We start from the raw sequence: 25,264 nt of genomic DNA on the forward strand, positions 1-25,264 counted from the left end.
ATGGCACCACTGGGAGAACTGGTTCGGGGAGGGAGGTGGCAGACCTGGGTCACTACTAGTTCCAGCGACCCATGCCACCAAACCACTACCGGTTCGGCTGAACCGGGCTGAACTGGTAGGAACCCACCACTTCTCTGGGGTGACAGAAGCATAGGCTGAACTTTCATGAATGGTGCACCTCCAAAATTCTTCCTTTCATCGTTGTAGGCTCGTTTTGGCCGCACCGCAATCTCCATAGCTCATCGCTTGTCCTCAGTGAAATCTGCTGACGTCATTATTGGGTTTGAGCATGGAAGAGCTGTGGAAAGAGGGAAACACGAAGAGCTGATCGAACGGAAAGGAGTGTATTTCACACTAGTAACGTTGCAAAGCCAAGGCGACAAGGCCCTCATGGAAACATCAATGCAAAGCAAGTACCTGATTCTGTATCTTTGATGTTCCTCACTCAAAGAATTAACTTTCTGTTAATGAAGCTTAAGTTTTATTCTGATTTTTGGGGGGGTTCCACAGAGAATTAGACTTTGCATATTTCATAACCAAGGAAGCTGTCCACTTTAGGTTCAAACAATTTCTTCCTGTACTGTATTCGATATTATTTACTCTGATATTAACTCTCTCAAGGGACTTAAAAGCCTCCCATTTTTCTTTAATTGAAGATGCCTAGAGCTGAAACTTTAGCTTTGTGCGTGTAACACATGGCTCTACTACTATGCAACAAGCCCTATAAAGAATTGATACAGCGATTTGTAGAAACATACAGATACCTTCAGGCAGAGTTTGCTGCATATGTCCAGTAACAAAATCCATGAAATAGTTCTTCTAAAGCATTTTTTGTCTTCATCTAATGTTCCGAAAAGTGCTTCCCTTCCCAATAGGAATAGCATTTAGACTTATATATTGCTCCATCATGCTTTACAGCCCTCTCTAAGTGGTTTACAGAGTCAGCATGTTTTCCTCAACAATCTTGGTCATCATTTTAGCGCTCTCGGAAGGATGGGAGGCTCAGTCAACCTTGAGCTGATCAGGATCGAACTCCTGGCAATCAGCTGAGTTAGCCTGCAATATTCATTCTAATCACTGCGCCCCCAAAGCTGCCTTTGTCCAATGATAACCCATCTCCAACTACTTACATTTATAGTGCAGGATCCGGTTGGTGCAGAGGCTCACAAGGCAGACTGACTGCTGCTAACAACTACCTGTTCATTAGCATCACTAGCAGCACCTTAGAGCCATCTGCTCAGGGTTCCTCCCTGTGTGTTGAAATTTATTATCAAATATGTCATTGGAAAAGGGCTTTATTTAACAATATCAAAGAAAGATTGCAGAGAAGAACAACAAAGATGATGAGGGGACTGGAGGCTAAAACATATGAAGAACGGTTGCAAGAATTGGGTATGTCTAATGAAAAGAAGGACCAGGGGAGACATGATAGGAGTGTTCCAATATCTCAGGGGCTGCCACAAAGTAGAGGGAGTCAAGCTATTCTCCAAAGCACCTGAGGGTAGAACAAGAAGCAATGGGTGGAAACTAATCAAGGAGAGAAACAACTTAGAACTGAGGAGAAATTTCCTGACAGTTAGAACAATTAATTAGTGGAACCAACTTGCCTCCAGAAGCTGTGAATGCTCCAACAGTGGAAGTTCTTAAGAAGATGCTGGACAACCATTTTTCTGACGTGGTGTAGGGTTTCCTGCCTAGGCAGGGGGTTGGAGTAGAAGACCTCCAAGTCCCTTCCAACTCTGCTATTCTATTCTAAAACAGGCAAATTTAGTGCCAGGCTGTTCCATTTTAAAATGAAGGAGGAAAAAAGCTTTCTCCATATAAAATATTTTTGTCCCAGAGTAAGTGGCATTGGATTAACTTTCCTCTTGACTTTCTTGTGGTGAGTTGGTCATGATAGCTTGGTAAAGGGGTGGACTCAAATAGACCCAACTGGCTTCTTGCAACATGAAATGATGCAACCAAGAACAGGATTTCCTTGCACCTGGTGAGGAGCTAGATGACCGGCTCCGGGGTTTCACACAATTGTAAGTGCATGGGACAATTGGTCTCTTTAACACTCCTCTGCAAAGTTCAGCGTTGCTGTAGGTTATGAAAATTCCCGCATGGAGAAGAGATGACTGCTTGTTTGCCAAATGAGCAGAGCTTAAGAAGGGGCCTTATCAACTGTTTAAATGATCAGAGAAGAATGACAAGGCTTGAAATGCAAGTATTAAGTACTGTACAGAAATGTTCGGTCTATGGAGCTTCTCAGTCATCCAGGTTATGGTTGTCCCAAAAGGTGCTTTTTCAGGCGGCAATTGGACTTTCTTGTTTCTTTTTTTTTTTTTTTTTAAAGGCATTTCTGTTCTGCCCTCACTATACATTAGTCTGTCTCAGTGGTGGGTTTCAAAAATTTTTCGAACCTACTCTGTGGGTGTGGCCTCCTTTGTGGGAGTGGCTTGCCAGCCATGTGACCTGGTGGGAGTGGCTTGCCGGCCATGTGTGTGTTCTCTCTCTCTCCTCTCTCTCTCTCTCCTTCCTTTTGTTTTTCTGTCCCTTTTTCCTTTTTTTCTTTCATCTCTCTCTCACTTTTTCTTTCTTTTTTCTTTTTTTTAATTTCTTCCTTTTTTTCTCTTTCTCTCTCTGTGTGAGTCTGTCTGTATGTGTGTGTGTGTGTCAGTGGTGGGTTTCACCTCTTCTCTTCTGTAGGTGTGGCCTGCTTTCTGGGTCCACTGGTGGAACCTCTTCTAACCGGTTTGGTAGATTTGATGAACTGGTTCTACCGAACTGGTGCGAACTGATAGGAACCCACCTCTAGTCTGTCTGCAGCTCAATATGCAGCTAAACCCACCTATCTTCCAATAAAACAGACCGTGTGGATCTGAATGTTTTATTGAAAGAACAGGATTTGGTGAAACCAGGAAAAATAGGGATACATATAACGAGACCCAAATACAAGATAGGCAGTATTGAGTTACTGCTGAACATAACAATGAATAAATACAAGCAAATTAAATCTCACAGAATGGGGTTTGTCCTTAATCTGTACCACAGATTTAAGATGAAATTTTTCTTTGTGCTTCTGCCTTCTCCAAATGCTAAAGGAAATGGAGTCTGGCTTCCCAGCGTGCACTCGGTTTGAGAGTGCGGGCTGATGGGTAAAATGGGTGGGGTCAGCTTCAAATAATATACTTGGTATTTGTCTCTCAACCACTAGATGGGACTAGAGAGCAACAACAGTATATAAAAATCGCATGTTAGGGCATATTTATCCCTCTGGCCACTAGATGGGGCTAGAGAACAACAACAGTGTATAAAAGTTATATGCTGGGGCATGACAGTTTCCAAGAAGCTTCTTCATCTCTAACCCGATGATGGTCAGGTGAACCCACCTTCCAGTCAGAGCTGAAGAAGCTTCTTGGATAAGAAGCTAAATGTCTTCAAAATAAAAAAAAACAAGAAAGTCCAGTTGCCTCCTGAAAAAAGCACGTTCAGTCTTATAACAGATTTGCTTGATGTTCATGTAACGTGACCATATATTTTTCTCTCTCTCTCTTGGATTCTCTTACCTTTGATTGTTGTCATGAATCTTCTATTATTGTATTTACAGCAATACTTGAAAAAGGGCAGCCTTTCAGCAGGGGAAGCTATCAAGCAAGCTTACGGTAAGCCTGATCGATCTAAAGTAATCTTTGAATTTAAACAAGAACATATGGCAAAAAACATTTGATAACACCTACCTGTGTGAAGGTTCGAAACCATTAGAAAAGGAAGTAGATCCACATCGATGGCTATAAATAATGTAGTGTTGAAATTCTCTTTGTTCTTTACAAGTGCTGAAGCAGAAGCTTCTAGTTCTGAATAAAGATAATATTGGTAATAATGGATCCCCTCCTTTCCATTTGATGATACTGTTGAAGGGGATGTCAGGTGTGGAGTTCAGTCTTATTTTGCAGAAAATACTATCCCAAGAAAAGTGTCTGGTTTTTCCCTACCCACGTCCTGCATTTCCTTTGAATTCTTCTTGGACCATCGGAAAGGGAAAAGGAAAGGAATTGGAAAAATACTAGATCTAGGATAGTGTTTCTCAACCTTGGCAACATGAAGATGTCTGGACTTCAACTCCAAGAATTCCCCAGCCAGCATTCGCTGGCTGGGGAATTCTGGGAGTTGAAGTCCAGACATCTTCAAGTTGCCAAGGTTGAGAAACACTGATCTAGGATATATAAGGATGAAAAAATGACAGTATATAACCTATATATTGACATTGCCTTGAAAGCATCAAAAATATTGTAGATCAGAAATACTTTTATATTTTCAACAATCAAAATAACTCAAATTATATGATGTTTTAGACACCTCAATTTTAAAGATTTTTTTTAAAAGTTAATTTATTGGGGGGAATCTGAAAGTTTTATTTTGGGATGATGGAGCCCTGGCCCAAGAAATGGTAGAGAGTGTGATGTCTTCTCCCCCTGGATACAGTAACCTGACCTTCTCAATTTCCTTACACACCTAGACAACGGGGATTTTAGAGGTGTTTTTTTTTTTAAACCCTCTCTTAAGCTGCAGTTGTGTGAGAGACATGGAACTTTAAAAAAATCATTTATACCAATATCATGAATTCAGGCCATAAATATTAAGACTGTGTGCACTATGTATAATTAGTATTAGTATTAGTATTTAATAAATTTATAGGCCGCCCAATCCCGAAGGACTCCGGGCAGCTTACAGAAAATACATTTTTTTAAAAATAAAGAATTAAAAAAGACAGAGAAAGACAGATTAAAAACCACATCATGCACTCAATCTAGTCGGGGCTGGACCTCAGTCATGAGGTCAACAGCCCCAGGCCTGCCGGAACAGCCAGGTTTTGATAGCCTTTCGGAAGGCCATGAGAGTGGGCAGGGTCTGGATCTCTGGGGGTAGTTCATTCCATAGGGTTGGAGCGGCTACAGAGAAGGCCCTCCCTTGGGGAGCCACCAGCCGACATTGTCTGGTTGGTTAATACTGAAAGGGGAAGGTACTTTGGATCTTTTGTAGATGCAGTACCTCCATTTTTTTTCTTTTTTAGGAAAGGTCCCTTACTTTATCCAGGTTTCTGCGCAAAACTGGGGGTGGGGGGAAGATTGGGGATTGCTGCCATACCAAGTAGATTCCTCAGGAATATTAACCTTTTTTTTTGGCCTTGAGGAATTTTTGTCACTTAATTGGGTGAAAATGAGATACTCTGGATCTCTGGATAGCAATAGCAATAGCACTTAGACTGAGATTTATATACCGCTTCACAGTGCTTTACAGCCCTCTCTAAGTGGTTTATAGAGTCAGCCTATTGCCCACAACAATCCGGGTCCTCATTTTACCCACCTCAGAAGGCTGGAAGGCTGAGTCAACCTTGAGCTGGTGAGAATGGAACTGCCAAACTGCTGGCAGCCGGCAGTCAGTGGAAGTAGCCTACAGTACTGCATTCTAACCGCTGTGCCACCACGGCTCTTAGCTGATGACTTAAACTGAACCATGAATCTCAAATATCAGATGCAATTAGAATAACAGTGGCATCAGAACAAAGCTCATGGTGGCATTTCATATTATATAATAAAATTGTACGATGAATGCATCGTTTCCTGAACTCCCGAGACAGACAAGAGTGTGATTGGACTTTTCTGTTTTGTAGAGCATCTCTTCGACAGCGTTCCAGATCTCAGTTGTCCAACCTAGTCCCTGACCATCCAGGATCAATTGTAGGATCTTATTCAGAGCACAATTGTAGCCTATCTCACTATGAAGAAGATGGAGGACCATTTGAAGAAGATGGAAGACCATTTATCAAGGTCAGTCAGAGTCACTGCAAGACCAAGAGAAGCTTCTGTTTTATGTTCCTTGGGTCGCTTCTCATCTCATGACACCAGACCTGGCCTCAGTGATACTTTTGTTGGGATCAAATGATTGCAAGTCGTTCTTCTGGAGGCCTCCAATGAAGAGTCTTTGGAAAATGTAATTGGTTCAAACGTAGCAATGACAAGATTATTTGAGCGTTACAGATTGGGATAAAATATCACCCTGTTCCTGTAAGTGCTGCAATGACTATTAATTTGACTGTAAAGGGGCTGTGGTGATATTAAAGGTCTGCATTAGGTTGGTTCCAGGAAGCTGGGTGGGGAAGGACAAAGAAAAGGCTTTCTTGGTGGCTGCACTTAAAGGGGGGAGGGCTCTTGCCAAAATCCGTGTTGACAACCTCACCTTTGTTAGAAATACTGCCAGGTGATTCCCTCAAAATCTAAAGATCTATAATGAAGCAGAGATGTCTGCTGGTCTGCAGGCTTTCATAAAAACAATGAAAGCAGCATTGTGCCACTATCTCACATCCTCACCCTTTTATGTATGTGTGTGGGAGATGACCCCGTGTGCAGAAAAGAGGCAAAGGCTTTGCATCATAATGTTGCAAGCTGCTTTCCTTATTTCTCCTCTCCTTTGGATTTCATCCTGAGGAAAAATTGCAGGGTGGGGGGGAGGGCGGTGATGAAGAGCCATTTGCTTTTTTCCTCGGGTAGTAACAGTCATGAATACTAATGTTTCTCTCTTTCCTTTTCCAAAGGAACGGATTCATGAAAAGGTTGAGGAAGAAGTCGCACCTGCTAACGTGACCAGGATTTTGAAGTACAACGCTCCAGAATGGCACTATATGGTGCTCGGATCTCTTGGGGCAGGCGTCAATGGGGCAGTCAACCCTCTCTATGCCTTGCTCTTCAGTCAAATTCTTGGAGTAGGTCCAATGACTAGTGTCCTTTGCTTTGTAATAAATGATACTGAGCATCCTATGTTGTGCAGGAAATGGTGTGCAATGGGCTGACATAACAATTTCCTTTCTGTTATTTTCTCTCTCTCTCTCTCTCCTCTCTCTCTCTCTCTCTCTCTCTCTCTCTCCCTCCCTCCCTCCCTCACTCACTCACTCACTCACTCACTCCCTTACTCGCTCCCTCTCCCTCCCTCTCCCCTGAAGATTTCAGAAAATTTTTGCAAGCCATTACTGCATGAATTCACACATCGCTGTAAGCTATAAAGTAGTTTCTTTGGTTTGTGCTATAGTCCTGTAGTTTGTAAATTGTGGCCTACCACTTAGGGTGAAGCTGGACTCTTGCCTAACATGTGGCTTATCTAAAAAGTCACTGTTTAAAAAATGTACCTTGATGCAATGGGGAAGTCTAACTGCTGTGCCTGCGTATAAACAAAGACACGTTCTGAAGAAAAGTTTCAGACTGGTTCTCCAAGCAGGCCCTGTTATCCTGCCAGCAGTATTTTAGAGAAAGAAGGAAAGGACAATGTGACTGTTTCATTAATGAGCTCCAGATCAAAATGAGTCTCTGGAATGTAGCTGGCAATTCAAAATTCTGTGGAAAAGCCCATGTTTATCTGAAGGCTAGTTTTCCTGTCAGTTTTGCTTTTAGCACACGAGGAAGCAATCCTCTCATCTCAATACAATTCAGCAGTTTCCCCCCACCCCTCTGTCTGCACAAAGATGTTAGAGATGCTATTTTGGGGTGAGAGGCAAGACACACATGTGGCAAGACCTGTATGATTAGAGCTCCTAGCACTTTCTTTTTTCCTTTAAAGTTTTTGAAAGTGGGAGATTAGACATGGTTTTTATTTTATTATTATTTTATTTTTATTATTTTATTTTATTTTTATTATTTTATTTTATTATTTTATTTTTATTATTTTATTTTTATTATTTTATTTTATTATTTTATTATTTTATTATATTTATATTTTATTTATTTTATTTATTTTATTTATTTTATTTATTTTATTTATTTTATTTATTTTATTTATTTTATTTATTTTACTATTTATTTTACTATTTATTTTATTATTTATTTTATTTTATTATTATTTTTTTATTATTTTATTTTCCCCAGTAAGTAAATGGGCAAGAGGGGAGTAAATGGCAAATTAGGAGCCCCTGTGGTGCAGTGGTTAGAATGTAGCATTGCAGGCAGATTCTGCCCACAGCCTGGAGTTCGATCCTGACTGGGTTCAAGGTTGATTCAGTCTTCCATTCTTCTGAGGTTGGTAAAACGAGGACCCAGATTGGTGGGAGCAACATGCTGACTAAACAACTCAGAGAGGGCTGTAAAACACTATGAAACAGTATATAAGTCCATTGCTTTTGCTAAATGTCTCCACTTGATGAGAATTCAGGGACAATTTTATTCCTATGGTTGCCAAAGAAAAGGGGGGCAGATTGACCTAATCACCCTGCTGGATTTTCTTCTGACGAATCATTAAGTGTTAAACTTTTAAAGGGCTTATGACTTTCTGATTCTCTCTACTGCTGTCTCTTACTCCTCTTCAGAGCTGCATGGCTTTATCTGATCCAGCATTACTTTCTTTGAACTTACTGTTCTGACCTAGGCTTCCCGAGAGCATGAAGCCAACTCCTTATCCTGACAAAAACCCTTTTATTAATTTACTGTGAATTCTGCTCATTCACATTCAGCAAAGTCTTTCAAGGCAGAATTTACAGTCACAGACCTTATCTGGCTTGGAGAGCTGACAGGCCGATATCTGCAAAACCTGGCAAGGTGTCTGAGAGAGTCACGGACCAATTAAGTAAACTAATTGCCATTTGCTCCTCTTTTATTTCCTCTGGGAGGGGCCATTCATCGTCCACCTATGGCCTTACTTGACCTCTGTTCTTTAGTTGTTCCCTTCGTCTGGCAACTCTGCGCATGCGCACACTGGGAACAGCCTCCAGCTGTTCTTCTGCCTCACTGAAGTCTGACTCCAAAGACAGCTGATAACTGTCAGATGGCCTTGGCCCCATCTCTGCCTCCAACAAAGAGCCCTCATCAGAGCCTTCCCCGACTCCAGGACTGCTCCATGTTCCTCCCCAACCTCCTCACTATCCGAATCTGCTGCCAGCTCTGCTGTCTGCTGGTGGACCAAAACACTTACTAATAATGCCTGCCTTCTCAACAGATGCACTTTTCTTCTGGTGTATTTCATAAGGAGTGGAGTGGGCGTAGTGTTAGATTTCCTAGAACCACAGCAGTGGTTCAACAAACTTTCAGTTTTAACACTGGATATATCTAGGATGGGATAATAGCAATAGCAGTTAGACTTATATACCACTTCATAGGGCTTTCAGCCCTCTCTAAGCGGTTTACAGAGTCAGCATATTGCCCCCCAACAACAATCCGGGTCCTCATTTTACCCACCTCGGAAGGATGGAAGGCTGAGTCAACCCTGAGCCGGTGAGATTTGAACAGCCGAACTGCAGAACTGCAGTCAGCTGAAGTAGCCTGCAGTGCTGGATTTAACCACTGCGCCACCTCGGCTCTTAATATGCTGTAAGAAAGATGCCCTCCAACTGGGAAGGGGTCAGAGAGGAACAAACAAGATAGTTACTAGCATGGAAGGAGCATGGTGGCTCACGTGGTTAGGATGCTGGGTTGGAGGTTAGCAAGCCCATGTTCAAGACCCAGCTGCTGCCGTGGGGGTGAGCTCTCATCCTTTGCTGCAGCTCCTGCTGGGTACATGGAAGGAGCCCCCAACTGGGCATCTTCCGCCAACAGTGATATCCCTGGCTAATATTTTCAACCTAGAATTCCCTCGAGTGACTAGCATGGAAAATATTAATACTCAGATTCTGCTGTCTGACATTCATTCCTTTACACCCAATGATGTGGCCAGCTCTGTTTACAAACCATTTCAAATGCCATGCTGAAATGAACAATGATTAGACTACACAAGCATGTGTTTTTTCTACATCGCTGTGCCCTTTGGCCTAAATGCGAATTGAAAACTCATCATGTGCTTTCGACGGCACAAACTTAACGTTGAATCTTACCGAATTTCCTTTTCTTTCCTCAAGACCTTCTCTGTGACTGATGAAGAAGAGCAAAGAGCTCAGATCAACGGTGTCTGCTTGCTCTTTGTGGTTGTTGGACTCGTATCGTTTTTCACCCAGTTCTTGCAGGTGATGACAACCAAATAACATTCTCAGCCTGAGGGTGCCATTCACGGGTGAAATGCAGCAGGTTCTGACAGGTTCCGGAGAACTGGTAGTGGAAATTCTGAGTAGTTCGGTGAACCAGTAGCGGAAATTTTGAGTAGTTCAGATAACCAGCAAATGCCTCCTCTAGCTCGCCCTAGAGTGGGGTGGGAATGGAGATTTTGCAGTATCCTTCCCCTGCCATTCCCACCAAGCCATGCACACCAAGCCACGCTACACCCCCCCCCAAACCATGCTACGCCCACCAAGCCACGCCCACAGAACCGAAAGTAAAAAAAAATTGAATTTCACCACTGGTGTCATTCTCTTGCTACTCTCTCCCTGCCCTCCCCCCTCCCTTGTTTTTTTTTTCTTTTTTGTACATGTGGACGGATGCTTAGTTTTATACTTGTCAAAAATCCTTTGCAGGGCTATACGTTTGCAAAGGCGGGAGAATTGCTGACACGGCGCCTAAGGAAAATTGGCTTCCAAGCGATGTTAGGCCAAGAAATTGGTTGGTTTGACGACCATAGAAACAGCCCAGGGGCCTTGACTACGAGACTAGCAACTGACGCCTCTCAAGTTCAAGGGGTAAGAGATTTTATTTAATAGTCGTTTCCCAAACCATGCAATATGGTTTGCTTCAGAATGAAGGAAAATAATAATTGTTGCTGGCAACTGTGTGTGTTTTGGTAACCTGATAAAGGAAGAGTATACAATTTGAGTCCCTCCCGGGGCCGTGGACACAACCTCCACTGTAGTTGTAATGTTCCCAATGATTTATAATTATTAATGGGATAAAACAAGAAGCTTTCAAGGCATTATTAATACAAGATATGCAGATCTCTGAAGCATCTAAAGCCCACTTCTTGTTGCAGCTGTAAATCTGTATCTTCGTTTTAACCTTTTCATCAGCCAGTGGAAGGCTTTGTTTGATTTATTCTGATTTATTTTATTAAACCTTTCTCGCCTGTTCTTCTGCGGCAAATGCCGCTACTCAAAGCAACTTTATAACATTTAAAATGATGATTTCATCAAAACAATCATGTAAAACAACGAGAGGAGACAAGGCTAGCCATTAAAACCCCATTGTAAAATTATTATCTGCCCCTCCAAGGCCACAAAACAGTCTTCTAACAACCGGGTGGAAAAATGAATGAGGAAAAAGATCAGCTGGTAATTTTGGGAGCAATACTTTCTATAATATAAGGCCTTTGTCTTCGCTCATTCGTTCACACCGAGGCTCCCTAAACTGTTTGTCTATTGCAGTGTCTCTCAACCTTGGCAACTGGAAGATGTGTAGACTTCAGCTTTGTTGAGGTCTACTGGAATTTATCCTCCCTGACAGGAGAACTTTACAGCCTTTTCAGGGAAAGAAAAAAACCACATTTTCCTTAATCATCTTCTATAGCATAAACATAGGGAAACCCACATTTTTCTCCTTTGAAGCTCCACTTCTGGTCTGAAGTTGGGAGCAAGACATTCTGTTTACATGCAAGGAAATAGAACAACTATGTGAGTAGACCAAAGTAGTTTATTGTTGACCGCTTCTTGATTCAGTAAGACTATTACCAGACTGACTATATTCTCTCAGGAACAGGCAGATAAAGGCTTCAGTAGTCTGGCCTTTGCCAATTCCTCCCATGGAGAGATTCCAAGCTAGACTAGTTTTTTACTCTAGCTGATGATTCTACCACCGTAAAGGAGACTTTGGACCAATTTTGTCTTTGCTACTCCTCTTGTGCAAAGCTATGGTTTTCCCAGTTGCAATGGGAACTATGGTCTTGAAAGTTGGACCATAAGAAAGGCTGAGCACCAAAGAATGGAGGCCTTTGAACTATGGTGCTGGAGAAGACTCCTGCAAGTCCCTTGGACTGCAAGGCAATCAAACCAGTCAGTCCTAGAGGAGATCAACCCTGACTGTCCTTTAGAAGGCCAGACCCTGAAGATGAAACTCAAGTACTTTGGCCACCTAATGAGAAGGAAGGACTCCCTGGAGAAGAGCCTAATGCTGGGAAAGATTGAGAGCAAAAGAAGAAGGGGACGATAGAGAATGAGGTAGCTGGATGGAGTCACCAAAGCAGTCAGCATGAGCTTATATGCGCAGAAGCACCTGAGTTCCTCCTGCAGCTGCCACTACCGGTTCGACCGAATTGGGCCGAACCAGGAGCAACCCACCTTTGAACTGAGCCCAAAATTGTTAAGTGAATGTCTTCCATTTTACGACTTTTCTTGCCACATTTGTTAAGTGAATCACTGCAGTTGCAATTGCTAAATTAGTAACATGGCTGTTAAGAGAATCTGGCTTCTCCATTGACTTTGCTTGTCAGATGGTCGCAAAATGACTCCTGAGCACTACAAATATGAGTCCATTGTCAAGCATCGGAATGTAAATCGTGTGACTATTAGGAAGGTGCCATGGTCCTAAGTGTGAAAAACGGCCATGAGTCACTATTTTCAGTGCCATCATCACTTTGAATGGTCGCAAAATGAACTGTCGTAAGTCGAGGACTTCCTATACATAGGTGAGAAAAATAAAAAGAGCTGGCAGTAGGTCAGATGGAAGCCATGATCTTTTCATTCTTCCACCGTTTTCTACTAATGGCGCCTCCATGCTTTTCATGAGAGAATAAGGCCAGCCTCAGATACTCCAAGATGGCTGCAAAATGGCTCACTCCCGTCCATGTAAAGAAATGGAGTGACTTTCAATGCCAGTGTCTGAGTAACAGAATGGAGTAAGGCAGATGGTGGGACATACACACCCCTGTCCTGAAATATTGTGTTGCCTCTCTGAGCTCTCCGGCATCTGCTGCAGAGAGCCAAGCCTGGTCAGAGAGAAGCTTTTTTTTTTTTTTTTGCCTTTATTTGTATGCCGCCCTTTTCCCTAAGGGGACTCAGGGCGGCTCACAATTCAAAAGGGAGGGGGAAACCACAAACAATAAACAATACAGCATATTAAAAGAGAAAAACGCAACAATCACACCATTCGAGTGGGGCTATAATCTTAACCCCAGGCCAGCCGGGACAGCCAGATCTTTACAGCAGCGCGGAAGGATTGGAGGGTGGTGAGGGTCCGAATCTCCACGGGGAGTTCGTTCCAAAGGGACGGAGCAGCCACCGAGAAGGCCCTCCTCCGGGTAGTTGCCAGTTTGCACTGGCTAGAAGATGGGATTCGGAGGAGGCCTAGTCGATGCGATCGAATCGGTCTGGTGGAGGTAATTGGCAGTAGGCGGTCTCTCAAGTACCCAGGCCCACTACCATGAAGGGCTTTATAGGTGATAAGTAGCACCTTGAAGCGCACCCGGAGATCAACAGGTAGCCAGCGCAGCTCGCGAGGATAGGTGTTACGTGGGTGAAGCGAGGTGCACCCACTATCGCTCGCGCGGCCGCGTTCTGGACTAGCTGGAGTCGCCGAATGCTCTTCAAGGGCAGCCCCATGTAGAGCACATTGCAATATTCCAACCTAGAGGTCACAAGGGCACGAGTGACTGTTGTGAGGGCCTCCCGGTTCAGGTAGGGACGCAACTGGTGTACCAGGCGAACCTGGGCAAATACCCCCCTGGTCACAGCTGACAAATGATGTTCGAAGGTCAGCTGTGGGTCCAGGAGGACTCCCAAGTTGCGAACCCTGTCTGAGGGGCATATAGTTTGACCCCCCAGCCTGAGAGATGGAGTACTTGGCCAATTCTTGGGAGGGAAACACAACAGCCACTCGGTCTTTTCTGGATTGAGCACAAGCTTGTTGACCCCCATCCAGTCTTTAACAGCATCCAGCCCCTGGCTCATCACATCCATTGCTTCGTTGAGTTGGCTTTGGGTGATTGACTGATTGATCTCCTTTCTTTCCTAGGCAACCGGCACGCAGATAGGCATGATTGTGAATTCCTTCACCAATATCGGAGTGTCCATTATTATCGCTTTCTACTTCAGCTGGAAACTCAGCTTAGTCATAACCTGCTTCTTGCCTTTCTTGGCCTTGTCGGGAATGGTTCAGTCTCGAATGCTGACAGGCTTTGCATCTCAGGACAAGAAAGCAATGGAAGCTACCGGAAGGGTAATGGGCTTTATTTCTGTTTTACTCTTAAGACTGACTGAGACGATGAATAACTGCTTGAGGAATTGCCTTGGTTAGGTAATTGTATCTATATCTCTCCCTCTCCCCCCTCTCTCTAGCTCTATCTATCTATCTATCTATCTATCTATCTATCTATCTATCTATCTATCTATCTATCTATCTATCTATCTATCTATCTATCATCTATATCTATCTATCTATCTATCTATCTATCTATCTATCTATCTATCTATCTATCTATCAATCTATCATCTATCTATCAATCTTCTATATCTATCTATCATCTATATCTATCTATCTATCTATCTATCTATCTATCTATCTATCTATCTATCTATCTATCTATCTATCTATCTTCTATCTATCTATCTATCTATCTATCTATCTATCTATCTATCTATCTATCTATCTATCTATCTATCTATTTATTTATCTATCTATCTATCTATCTATCTATCTATCTATCTATCTATCATCTATATTGGTCTTATTGTATTCGGGTCTTTTCCCATGTAAGATTGAGATTGTCTTGGCAACATTTCGGTGAGGTCCCACTCGCCATCTTCAGGCTGGTGTTTTCAGCTTGGTGCTTGTGTGAGTAAAGCATGGTCAGAGCTGCTGTCTTTCTATAAATCTTGGTGGGGTGTGCGTGTGGAGTGCTGGCTTTGTTGCTGTAAGTGGGTTGATTGGCTGCATTCTGATTGGTAAATGGAGTTGATGTTTGTAGATTGGCCGGCTGTTTCGTATCATCCTCTGTGGGGCTGAGGTGCTGGCTGTGTGTCTGTTGTTCTTTTGTGTTGTAATGACCTGGGTGGTGGTTGGGGCTTGTTTGTTGACTAGGGCTGGTTTCCAGATGTTTGGTAGGCGGGAGGTATCATCACGTTTATTCATGTTGTGGGGGTGTTTCTCTATTTCGATAGCTTTCATAATTATTATCGAAATAGAGAAACATCCCCACAACATGAATAAACGTGATGATACCTCCTGCCTACCAGACCTCTGGAAACTAGCCCTAGTCAATAAACAAGTCCCAGCCACAAAAACCAACACAGGAACCAGAACAACACAGGACACCATCAGCAATCACCAATCATTATTGAAATAATGGATGTTCACGGATTTTAATTTTTGAAGGTATAGATATACAGTGCAAGTTGTCCTTGACTTACGACCACAATTAAGCCCAACATTTCCTTTGCTAAGCAAGACAGTTGTTAAGTGAGTTTTGCCCCATTTTCCAACCTTTCTTGCCAAAGGGGTTAAGTGAATCACTGAAATTGTTAAGTTAGTCACACTGTCATTAAATCTGTTTTCTCCATGGACTGTGCTTGTCGGAAGGTTGCAAAAGAGAATGACAGGACCCCCGGAACACTGCAACCGTCTTAAATATGAGACAGTTGCCAAGCATCTGAATTCTGATCACAAGACCATGGGGATACTAAGTGTGAGGACTGATCATAAGTCTCTTTTTTCAGTGCCATTGTAACTTCAAAGAATCACTAATGAAACTGTTGTAAGTTGAGGAGCATCTGTAGTTACATTGAGGTAATTATTGACTGAGAAACAGTTTGGTCTAATAGTTAAGATATAGAAACCAGGAAAGGGTGAGGTCTGCACTTGCCTTAGACATGAAAGCTTGGGCCAGTCCCTTTCTCTCAGTCCTATAAAGAAAGCAGTGGTAAATCACCCAAAATATTGCCAAAAAAACAACAGGGACATGTCAATTTAGGGGGGCAAAACCTCACTTGGAGCCTTTGATACCTGTATATAAAGTTTTTTGTTTTTTCATTTTCATAATATATAACCACATGTATACTATTACATAGCCAACATCGTATTGTATTATTAAATGTTCACATCAACTCCCCAAAACAATTATTGGCTCTTCTGCTCACCATACACCATATCTGTACCTTATCTATCCCTTTCTTCTCCCTTTCTCCTCCTCCTTCTCCCTCCCTTCTTTCTTCCCTCTGTCATCCTTCTCTACTTCCCCTTCCTCTTCTTCTGTCTCCCCTTTCCACTCCTCCTTTCTCTCCTCCTCTTCCTCCCCCCCGCCCTCTCTCTTATCCCTCTCTTCTTCCCTACCTCTCTCCTCTACTTCCCATTCTTCATCTCATTTACTTGGTGTATTTCAGCTTCTGAGCGAGCCCCATTTTATGTTGATGGTATTTCTTTTCAGTATATATATTTAATTTTAACATATATCTTCCTCCTTTTTTTAAAGAATAGAACAAAAAAGTAAACATACATAGTCATTGTGCTTTTAAATACCAACCCATTTCTTAGGATCTTGTCATTTGCACATTTATTTTGAATAAGTGGAACCAAATATTGGGTGAATGTGATTGGCACATTTTCTACAGTTTCTTTATCTAAAGTTCCTGTTCCTTTCTTGAGGCAGATGTTCCTTTCTTACTGCTGCTTCAAGGAAATGCAGAGAGGTGCCATGTTTGTGCCCTTCAATACATCCTTTTGCCTTGCAAGCAGAGGTGGGTTCCTACCGGTTTGGACTTGTTCAGCCAAGTTGATAGTAACTCATCCTGTCACAGCTCTGAACCAGTTCTATCGGTGGCACTATATGCGCCACCATCTTGTTTTTTGCTTCTGCCCATGCGTACTGCGCAGGCATGCATAGCGCACATCAAGCGCATGTGTGCAAAGCGCGTCCTGAGCAAATCGGGAGTGGCAGCAGCCAGAACCCACCCCTGCTTGCAAGTTTGAAGTGCTTCATAGTCCTGATAAAGGAGTCCCTGCAGATTTTACTTGCAAATATTTACTTTGCCAACTAGAGGGGGCAGTGCCCATCTCTCTTTCAAGGCCATTGAGCCAGCACTGTCCGAAGACATTTCCGTGGTCATGTGGCCAGCACGGCATCGCAGAGTGCTGTTACCTTCCCATCAAAATGGTACCTATTTATCTACTCGCATTTGCATGCTTTTGAACTGCTAGGTTGGCAAGGAGGGAGCTCACACTATCATGTGGCCCTCGGGTCTTGAACGCCGGCTGCCAGCTTTCCAGCCGAAAAGCCCAATGTCTTAACCACTGAGCCACCGTGCCACCATAGTCCTGGATAGTCACAAATAAATTCATGTTCTCCAATATTCTTCTTGGATGAGAGAATGTCTAGATCTCAGTGAAAGAAGCAGTACCTGAATGGTGTTTGGATCTAAATGTTCCCACATTAATCATTTGTTGCTGGTTAGATGCCATCCTCATTAGCATTTCCAGCGTAGGCAATATGTGCATTAAATAAAGAATACCAAGGCTTGCAATTCTGGGGATATATGTGGCAGAACATATATATGGCATATGACTCTCACCTTCTCCCATATACAAGTCAAGGAGTCGCTTGTGCAAATCCATGTTGTTGTTTTGTTCTTCTTCCTAGAGGAAGCTAAAGGCCTAAGTGTTTCTTGTTTAGCATTTTCCTTCTTTTCTTTTAATGCTGCATTAGGTTGGTTCCAGGAAGTCTGCACCATCTGAGCAATTAAAAAGAGAGAGAAAAAGAGAATCACTAAATTGGACAAAATGCCGTCTTTCCGCTCATCTATTTTTAAATTCATTTTTAGCAGCATTACAATTAACATTTATTGAGAAAACAGTTATTAACTGTAATGTTATAGCTAAATGAAATAGCTTTAAAATGATATCATTTCCCGCCTGTCCCCACTGATAAAGATGATCTCCACATACCCACGTACAATATTTGCAAGGGAGGTAAAACAAGTTTCTGAACTCGAAGGCTTCGAACGCTTTCAAAATGTAAGAGCTAATCTATCCATTTTTATTGTATTTATTGATCGCATTTAGAAACTACCCATCTCCCTGACAGAGAGATCCTGGGTGATGTACAAATGTTTCGAAACATGAAAACCGAATTCTAACTAGGGCAAGAATGATGAAAAATTTAGGTTTGAAATTCAAAATAGTTTGAGACACTTTGCTGCCAAGGTTTCCATCTTGAAAGTAGAGTAATTTTTGCCACAAATCATGTGCCACTAGATAACTTCCTTCATGCACTCTTCATGCTGAAAAAAACTGTTAGGAATAATCCCGTGTTGTGAAGAAAAGATGGTTGTTGGCAGAACTAGAACAATTTTCAACCTATTGAGTCTTCCACTTACGAACACTTGTTTAGTGTCCTTTCAAAGTTACGAGGGCAGTGAAAATAGTGACTTCTGACCATTTTTCACAGTTACGCGGGGTTCAGCATCACATGATCAAAATTCAGGTTCCTGGAAACTTCTTAGTGCCATGAGATCACCATTTGTAACAGAGGTGGGATTCAGCAGCTTCTGACCAGTACTGGAGGACTGATAGCGGAAATTTTGAGTAGTTCAGAGAACCGGCAAATACCACCTCTGGCTGGCCCCACCCCATCTAGTCTCTGCCTCCCAAGTCCCAGCTGATCAGAAGGAAATGGGGGTTTTGCAGTATCCTTTCCCTGGAGTGGGGAGGGAATGGAGATTTTACAGTATCCTTCCCCTGCTGTGCCCACCAAGCAATTCCCACAGAACCGGTAGTAAAAATTATTGAATCCCACCACTGATTTGTAACCTGCCCAGCTGGCTTCTGACAAGCAAAATCAGTGGGGGAAGCCAGATTTGTTTAATGACTACTTGATTCCCTTAACAACTGCAATGATTCGCTTAACAACAGTGGGGAAAAAAGGTTGTAAGGTGCGGCAAAACTCACTTAACAGCTGCCTTGCTGAGTAATGGATATTTGGGATGCAACTGTGGTCGTAAATCGAGGACCACCTATAAAGGTATATTCCTAGAGGCAGGAATTTTAACCATTGCTCAGCTTAATAAGGATACATGTCTTGTCTACCATAAGATCTGGATGTAATTTTATTTTGGTCCTCGCTCCTTCCTTCTTTTTTCTGTGTTATACAATAGAATGGTTAAAAACTATATCCTGAATTCCAAAGGATATATTTGTTCTCAGACAAATGTGGTACCAGCCAAAGTTCTGGGAAATGGCTGTCTAACTTATGATCAGTTTATTGTACTTCAGCTATGGTGGGATTCTTTTTTTTTTTACTGCCAGTTCTGTGGGCGTGGCTTAGTGGGCATGGTGTGGCGCCTTGGTGGGCGTGGCAGGGAAGGGATACTGTAAAATCTCCATTCCCTCCCCACTCCAGAGGAAGGTTACTGCAAAATCCCATTTCCTCCAGATCAGCTGGGACTCAGGAGGCAGAGAATAGATGGGGACGGGGCCAGTTAGAGGTGGTATTTACCGGTTCTCCAGACTACTCAAAATTTCCACTACCGGTTCTCCAGAACTGATCGGAACCTGCTGAATACCACCTCTGACTTCAGCATAAGGATACAAAAAAGGGAAAGGGGTTTGGAGAGCACCTTTATGAGCCTGGGTCTTAGTTTAGATTTTCTGAAAATGGAAATGATATAAAAAACAACACCTTTGTGAGCCTGAAAGAGCAGCCATGCTCCTGGCTAATGTGAACAACTTGAGCACAGAACGAGTAGGGCGAGTCAGCCACAGCTTGACAAAGTTACGTGCGGATAAACAAGGTGTGCCTGTAATTCAGATGAAAGAATTCGTGCCACATGCTACCAATTACAATAATAGTTTTGACCCAAATAGGGAAACTCATCTCCGGAATAATTATAGTTCGAGACTGAATTCAGTTTTGGCTACAGCTGGAAAGTAGGTCTGGCCTCTTCATGGGAAGCCAACCAATGAAGGGTAATGGATCAGAATTGGAAATCAGTTTTTAGGACAGTGTTTCTCAACCTTGGTGACTTTAAGTCCTGTGGACTTCAACTCCCAGAATCCCCCAGCCAGTATGCACTGTAAAACACTGTTTTAGGAGAAGCAAAGAGTTAAGGCTGAAACGTTCCCCATATCTATTCAGTAAGACAGTTGCTCAATCTAAGGAAATGGTAAGACTGGTGTTGCAATCCCAACATGTGACAGGATGAGGTGGAAGGGAAACATGTTTAAAGATATGGGGAATGTTCTCACGAACAGTTATATAATATAATTTAAATATGAATTCAGCTGACATCAAATACCGAATTTTCCCCACTCCTGGCCCTGCTCACTTCTTTGACCTAAACTTATCTATTTTTTATAGTTATTCTCACACAAGGAAGGGGGGAGGGAGGGAGGGAGGAGAAGGAAGGAAAGGAAGGAAGGAAAAAAGAGAGAAAGAAGGAAAGAAAGAGAAAGAAATAAAGAAAGGGAAGAGAAGGAAAAAGAGAGAGTGAAAAGAATGAAGGAAGGAAGGAAGGAAGAGAAAGAGGAAGGAAAGAAGAAGAGAAAAAGAAGGAAAGGAAGAAAGGAAGGAAAAAAGAGAAAGAAAGGAAGGAAGGAGAGGAAGGAAGGAAGAAAAAGAAATTAAGAGAAAGAAAAGAGAGGAAGGAAAGAAAGAAGGAAGGAAGAGAGCGAGAGGAAGGAAAGAAGGAAGAAGAGAAAAAAGGAAGGAAAAAAGATAAAGAAAGGTAGAAAGGAAAAAGAGGGAAAGAAGGAAAGAAAGAGAAAGAAATAAAGAATGGGAAGAGAGAGAAAAAGAGAGAGTGAAAGGAAGGAAGGAAAGAAGGAAGGAAGAAAGAGAGGAAGGAAAGAAGGAAGAAGAGAAAAAGAAGGAAAGGAAGAAAGGAAGGAAAAAGAGAAAGAAAGGAAGGAAGGAGAGGAAGGAAGAAAGGAAGAAAGAAAAAGAAATTAAGAAAGAAAGAAAAGAAAGAGAGGAAAGAGAGGAAGGAAGGAAGGAGGGAAGAAAGAAAGAAAGAGAAAGAAAGAAAGAAAGAAAGAAAGAAAGAAAGAAAGAAAGAAAGAAAGAAAATCTCCATTATCGTTTGCGGTTAGCAGGCTTACATTACAGCTGGAAGGTATCTTAAACATATTATTCTTCTGGAGTTGCCAAGAGGCAGATTCTTGGAGACAAAGGAACAATAAATTAATTAGCATTTAGCCTGGTGTTCCATAGAGACCATCTGAGCCAGCTGTGGATGGTTTGATGTCTGCTTTGGATTTGCCGATTCCTACTTCGGATGTCATGCAACCCCTGCTTTACTATGTAAAAATCATAATTCTGTAGTTCTCTAAAGTGGGTATAATCATTCACAACCTTTCTATAATCCTTAACAGATTTTTCTTTTTCTTTGGGAATCAGATTTCCAACGAAGCCCTTGCAAATATTAGGACCATAGCTGGGATTGGAAGGGAGAAAACTTTTATCGATGCCTATGAGAAGCAGCTAGAAGTCCCCTACACAGCGGCTATTAAAAAAGCGAACGTTTATGGAGTTTGTTATGGCTTTGCCCAGTGTGTTTTGTTCATAGCCAATTCTGTCTCTTACCGATACGGAGGATTTTTAGTCGAAAAGGAAGGACTTCACTACAGCTACGTATTTAGGTAAGAAACCATCCCCCCCCTTACAGAGGTACCATTTCTTCAAACACCACAGAATCTATGAATTCTCATATGGTTACAGACAAATATCTGACTGGGAAAGCTAAACAACGTTCAAAAAGATGAAGAGGGGAGGATATAAAATATTGTGAGCACTAAATAAAGAATGGTCCTCCATGTCAGGAGTTATTTTACAAAGAAGTGCAAATAGAATAAAATAGCAGAGTTGGAAGGGACCTTGGAGGTCTTCTAGTCCAACCCCCTGCCTAAGCAGGAAACCCTATACCATTTCAGACAAATGGCTACCCAACATCTTCTTAAAGACTTCCAGTGTTGGGGCATTCACAACTTCTGGTGGCAAGTTGTTCCACTGATTAATTGTTCTAACTGTCAGCAAATTTCTCCTTAGTTCTAGGTTGCTTCTCTCCTTGATTAGTTTCCACCCATTGCTTCTTGTCCTACCCTCAGGTGCCCTGGAGAATAGCTTGACTCCCTCTTCTTTGTGGCAGCCCCTGAGATACTAGAACACTGCTATCATGTCTCCCCGGTCCTTCTTTTCATTAAACTAGACATATCCAGTTTATATGTTTTAGCCTCCAGTGCCCTAATCATCTTGGTTGCTCTTCTCTGCACTCTTTCTAGAGTCTCAACCAGAGAGGGTATTCAGCTGGTTCTATCCGGTTCGAGTGAACCAGTAGCTGTGGCTGTGGTAGGCTCCACCCACCTGCCCAAACATAATGTGTGACCTTCTGTGCATGCGCAGAAGGTGGTGCATATGGCAGATGGCGGTGCGCATGTGCAGAAGGCAGTGCATGTGAGTGAAGTGAGTGAGTGCGTGCACCCACTCACTCACATTTGCAAACCAGTAGGGAAAGTAAGTAAATCCCACCACTGGTCTCAACTTCGTTTTTACACCGTAGCAACCAAAATTGGATGCAGAAGTGTGGCCTTACCAATGCACCAACGTGTAATTTAAAATCAAATTCTGAAGACTAGGCAAAAAAGGGAGGGGGGCTCTAATTTTTACTTATCAGCTTCTCAGTTCCAATTTGCTGATCCTGGATGGCAACCCAACCAGAGGCTTTTCACCTGATTCAACAAGGCTTTTTTTATATGTATGTATGTATGTATGTATGTATGTATGTATGTATGTATGTATGTATTCCCACCAATCGGGCTCTGTCGACCCTTGGGACTGGCGTCCCCTTGGGTATATCCAGCCGAAACAGCTTCCATGGATCGCCGAAAACAGTGGCGTCAAATTTCCATGGAAGTCGCCTATACCCACGATGGGTGAAGAGGCGTCAAGTACAAGTACAAGTACAAGTACAAGTATGTATGTATGTATTTTGTGTTATAACCCCTGGTATGCCTCCCTTTATTTATTTATCAGCACAAATGCAACACGTATGTATGTATGTATGTATGTATGTATGTATGTATGTATGTATGTATGTATGTATGTATACACACACAAACAAAGTGTCCTGCAAACTGAGACATGTCTTTTCCAATTTCAGGGTGATTTCCTCCATTGTTACTAGCGGAACCGCTTTGGGAAGAGCGTCCTCTTATACTCCAAATTATGCCAAGGCTAAAATAGCAGCCGCCCGTTTTTTTCAGCTGGTGGATCGGATTCCCCGAATCAGTGCATACAGTGACGCCGGAGAAAAATGGGTAAGAAAATAATTGCTGTTATTCGAATCACATAATTGTAGGATTGGAAAGCTGCAAAGGTCAGGCAGTTCCCTGCCGTCCTCGAGCAAACGAGATTACAGTGTGCTGTGTGTGCCAGGAAATGAAGGGGAAAAGAGCAAAGTGTCCTGGCATCTCTCTGGTGGGCACAATGTCAGCTCAGTGTTGAGCAAATAATACATATTTAGACAATAGTGAGGCACTCTGGTGCCAAGGTTGGATGGTATAATATTTGCTCTTAGACACTGTGATTATGGCTTGACTCTTTCAGTCCTGTTCTTTATATCCCAGAAGACATAATATCCACAGAGAACTGCTTGGTGTAGTAGTTAAGGTGCTAGATCAGGAGCAGGAAGTGTCAGATTCTAATCCACCCTTGGGCACAGTAACCAGCTGCATGACTGTGGGGCAGACATCATGTCTCAAACTTGGATAGGGAAGTCAAAAAACACCTATTTGCACTGGAAACGTATGGTAGATGAGCCACAATGGCACAATGGTTAGAGTACAGTACTGCAGGCTACTTCTGCTGCCTGTCAGCTGCCTGTAATTTGGCGGTTTGAATCTCACCGGCTCAAGGTTGACTCAGCCTTCCATCCTTCTGAAGTGGGTAAAATGAGGACCCAAATTGTTTGGGCCAATATGCTGACTCTGTAAACTGTTTAGAGAGGACTTTAAAGCACTTTGAAGTGGTATATAAATCTAAGTGCTATTGCTATTACAATATTTGATAATAATAGCCATGGCAACTGATATATTTTTTTTAATGAAAGTTTTGGATAATTTTTGCTTCCCAATGCCTGTCTGGTCCCTTATCAAAATCTGCCTACTCGTTTCCAATTTTATTCTAGTCCTCCCATTAGAGAACGTCTTAAGTCACTTTCAGATGGGATTGTCCTCAAAACACCAGGAGAATTCATGCAACAATTATAGTCAACCAGTAAACCAAATTAGCAACGTTGTGCACAAGAAATAAAACCAAAACTGAAGTACAGGGAGTTCTCAGTTAACAACTGCTCTGTTTAGTGACCATTCAAACTTAACGATCATGCTGAAACAGTAGCTGTACAACCAGTCCTTGAACTTACGACTGTTGTAACATCCTTATGTCATGTGACCAAAATTCAGGCGCTTCACAATTGCCGCTTCACATTTGTGATGGTCACAGCGTCCTGTGGTTACATCGTCACTATTTGCAACCTTCAAGGCTGTCTCCTGACAAACAAAGTCATTGTGGAAGTCAGGCAGAAAGTCCCAAGTGGCGGTCTAATGATGTTAAAGGATTCGCTTAACAACTGTATCAGAACTGATGTTATAAATTGAGCACGGTTGCATGATGTCTCCCTTAAGGATTGAATTGTTCGATCATGGAGTTGCTCGCACCAGTTGCAGTCATTGTGTGAGGATGACCTGTAGCCGAAAATAGCAAATAAACCTAAAAATATCCTGTGCAAATGTCTTTATTTTGTAGGTCAGGATTATAGATTTCCTTTCAGTGATTCTGCATCAGGGCAGAAAGAAGCGGTAGTTATGGGGGGGGGGGTTACCTTGTAATCTGATAAGTCTGCCGGAAGCAATGTTTCGTTGTGCCTCTGGTTGGGAGTACTGGCGGAATTAGCCGCCCAGCTCAGTTGCCCCATCAGCAAAATGGGGGAGAGATCACTATCTAGAGGACAGAAACAGCTATTTTACCTCTATTAATTCCCATCACACCCATACACCTGTGGTGGGTTTCAATTTTTTTTAGAACCTCTTCTGTAGGTGTGGCCTGCTTTGTGGGAGTGGCTTGCCAGCCAGGTGACCGGGTGGGAGTGGCCAACTTGTAAAATATGGTGAAACTCACTTAACAATGCTCTTGCTTAGCAACCAAAATGTTGGCTCAGAAACTCTGGCATTGAAGTGTGCAAGTCTTAAAGCTTGTACCCCTAACCCTTTAGAAAAACCCCAGGGATGTTCTAACTTGACAGCTTTAAGACTTTAAGGTTTAGATAGGACTCTTAGAGGCAGGCGGGGTGATTGGTGAGCCAGCCAATCAGGGAGCGGCGGGCGGGTCAAGCGTGGTGCGCACGGGCGGGGGGAGGGAGCTGGAACTAGTTCTAAATGGCACGGTAGATTTGTGGAACCTATTCTATAGA

General features: G+C 42.6%; 1 protein-coding gene across 1 annotated transcript in view; it reads left to right on the forward strand.

Annotated features, from left to right (window-relative positions):
* ABCB11 (ATP binding cassette subfamily B member 11) overlaps positions 1-25,264 on the forward strand; it is a 100,184-nt gene that overhangs the window by 66,150 nt on the left and 8,770 nt on the right. Inside the window, exons 17-25 of the mRNA XM_032210370.1 lie at positions 208-409; positions 3,593-3,647; positions 5,657-5,813; positions 6,578-6,745; positions 9,857-9,961; positions 10,406-10,567; positions 13,827-14,030; positions 21,196-21,437; positions 22,955-23,111. Of these exons, the coding sequence (XP_032066261.1) occupies positions 208-409; positions 3,593-3,647; positions 5,657-5,813; positions 6,578-6,745; positions 9,857-9,961; positions 10,406-10,567; positions 13,827-14,030; positions 21,196-21,437; positions 22,955-23,111 (1,452 nt within the window). The remainder of the gene's footprint in view (positions 1-207; positions 410-3,592; positions 3,648-5,656; positions 5,814-6,577; positions 6,746-9,856; positions 9,962-10,405; positions 10,568-13,826; positions 14,031-21,195; positions 21,438-22,954; positions 23,112-25,264) is intronic.

Source organism: Thamnophis elegans, chromosome 1 (assembly GCF_009769535.1).
Source record: "Thamnophis elegans isolate rThaEle1 chromosome 1, rThaEle1.pri, whole genome shotgun sequence".
Lineage (NCBI taxonomy): Eukaryota > Metazoa > Chordata > Lepidosauria > Squamata > Colubridae > Thamnophis > Thamnophis elegans.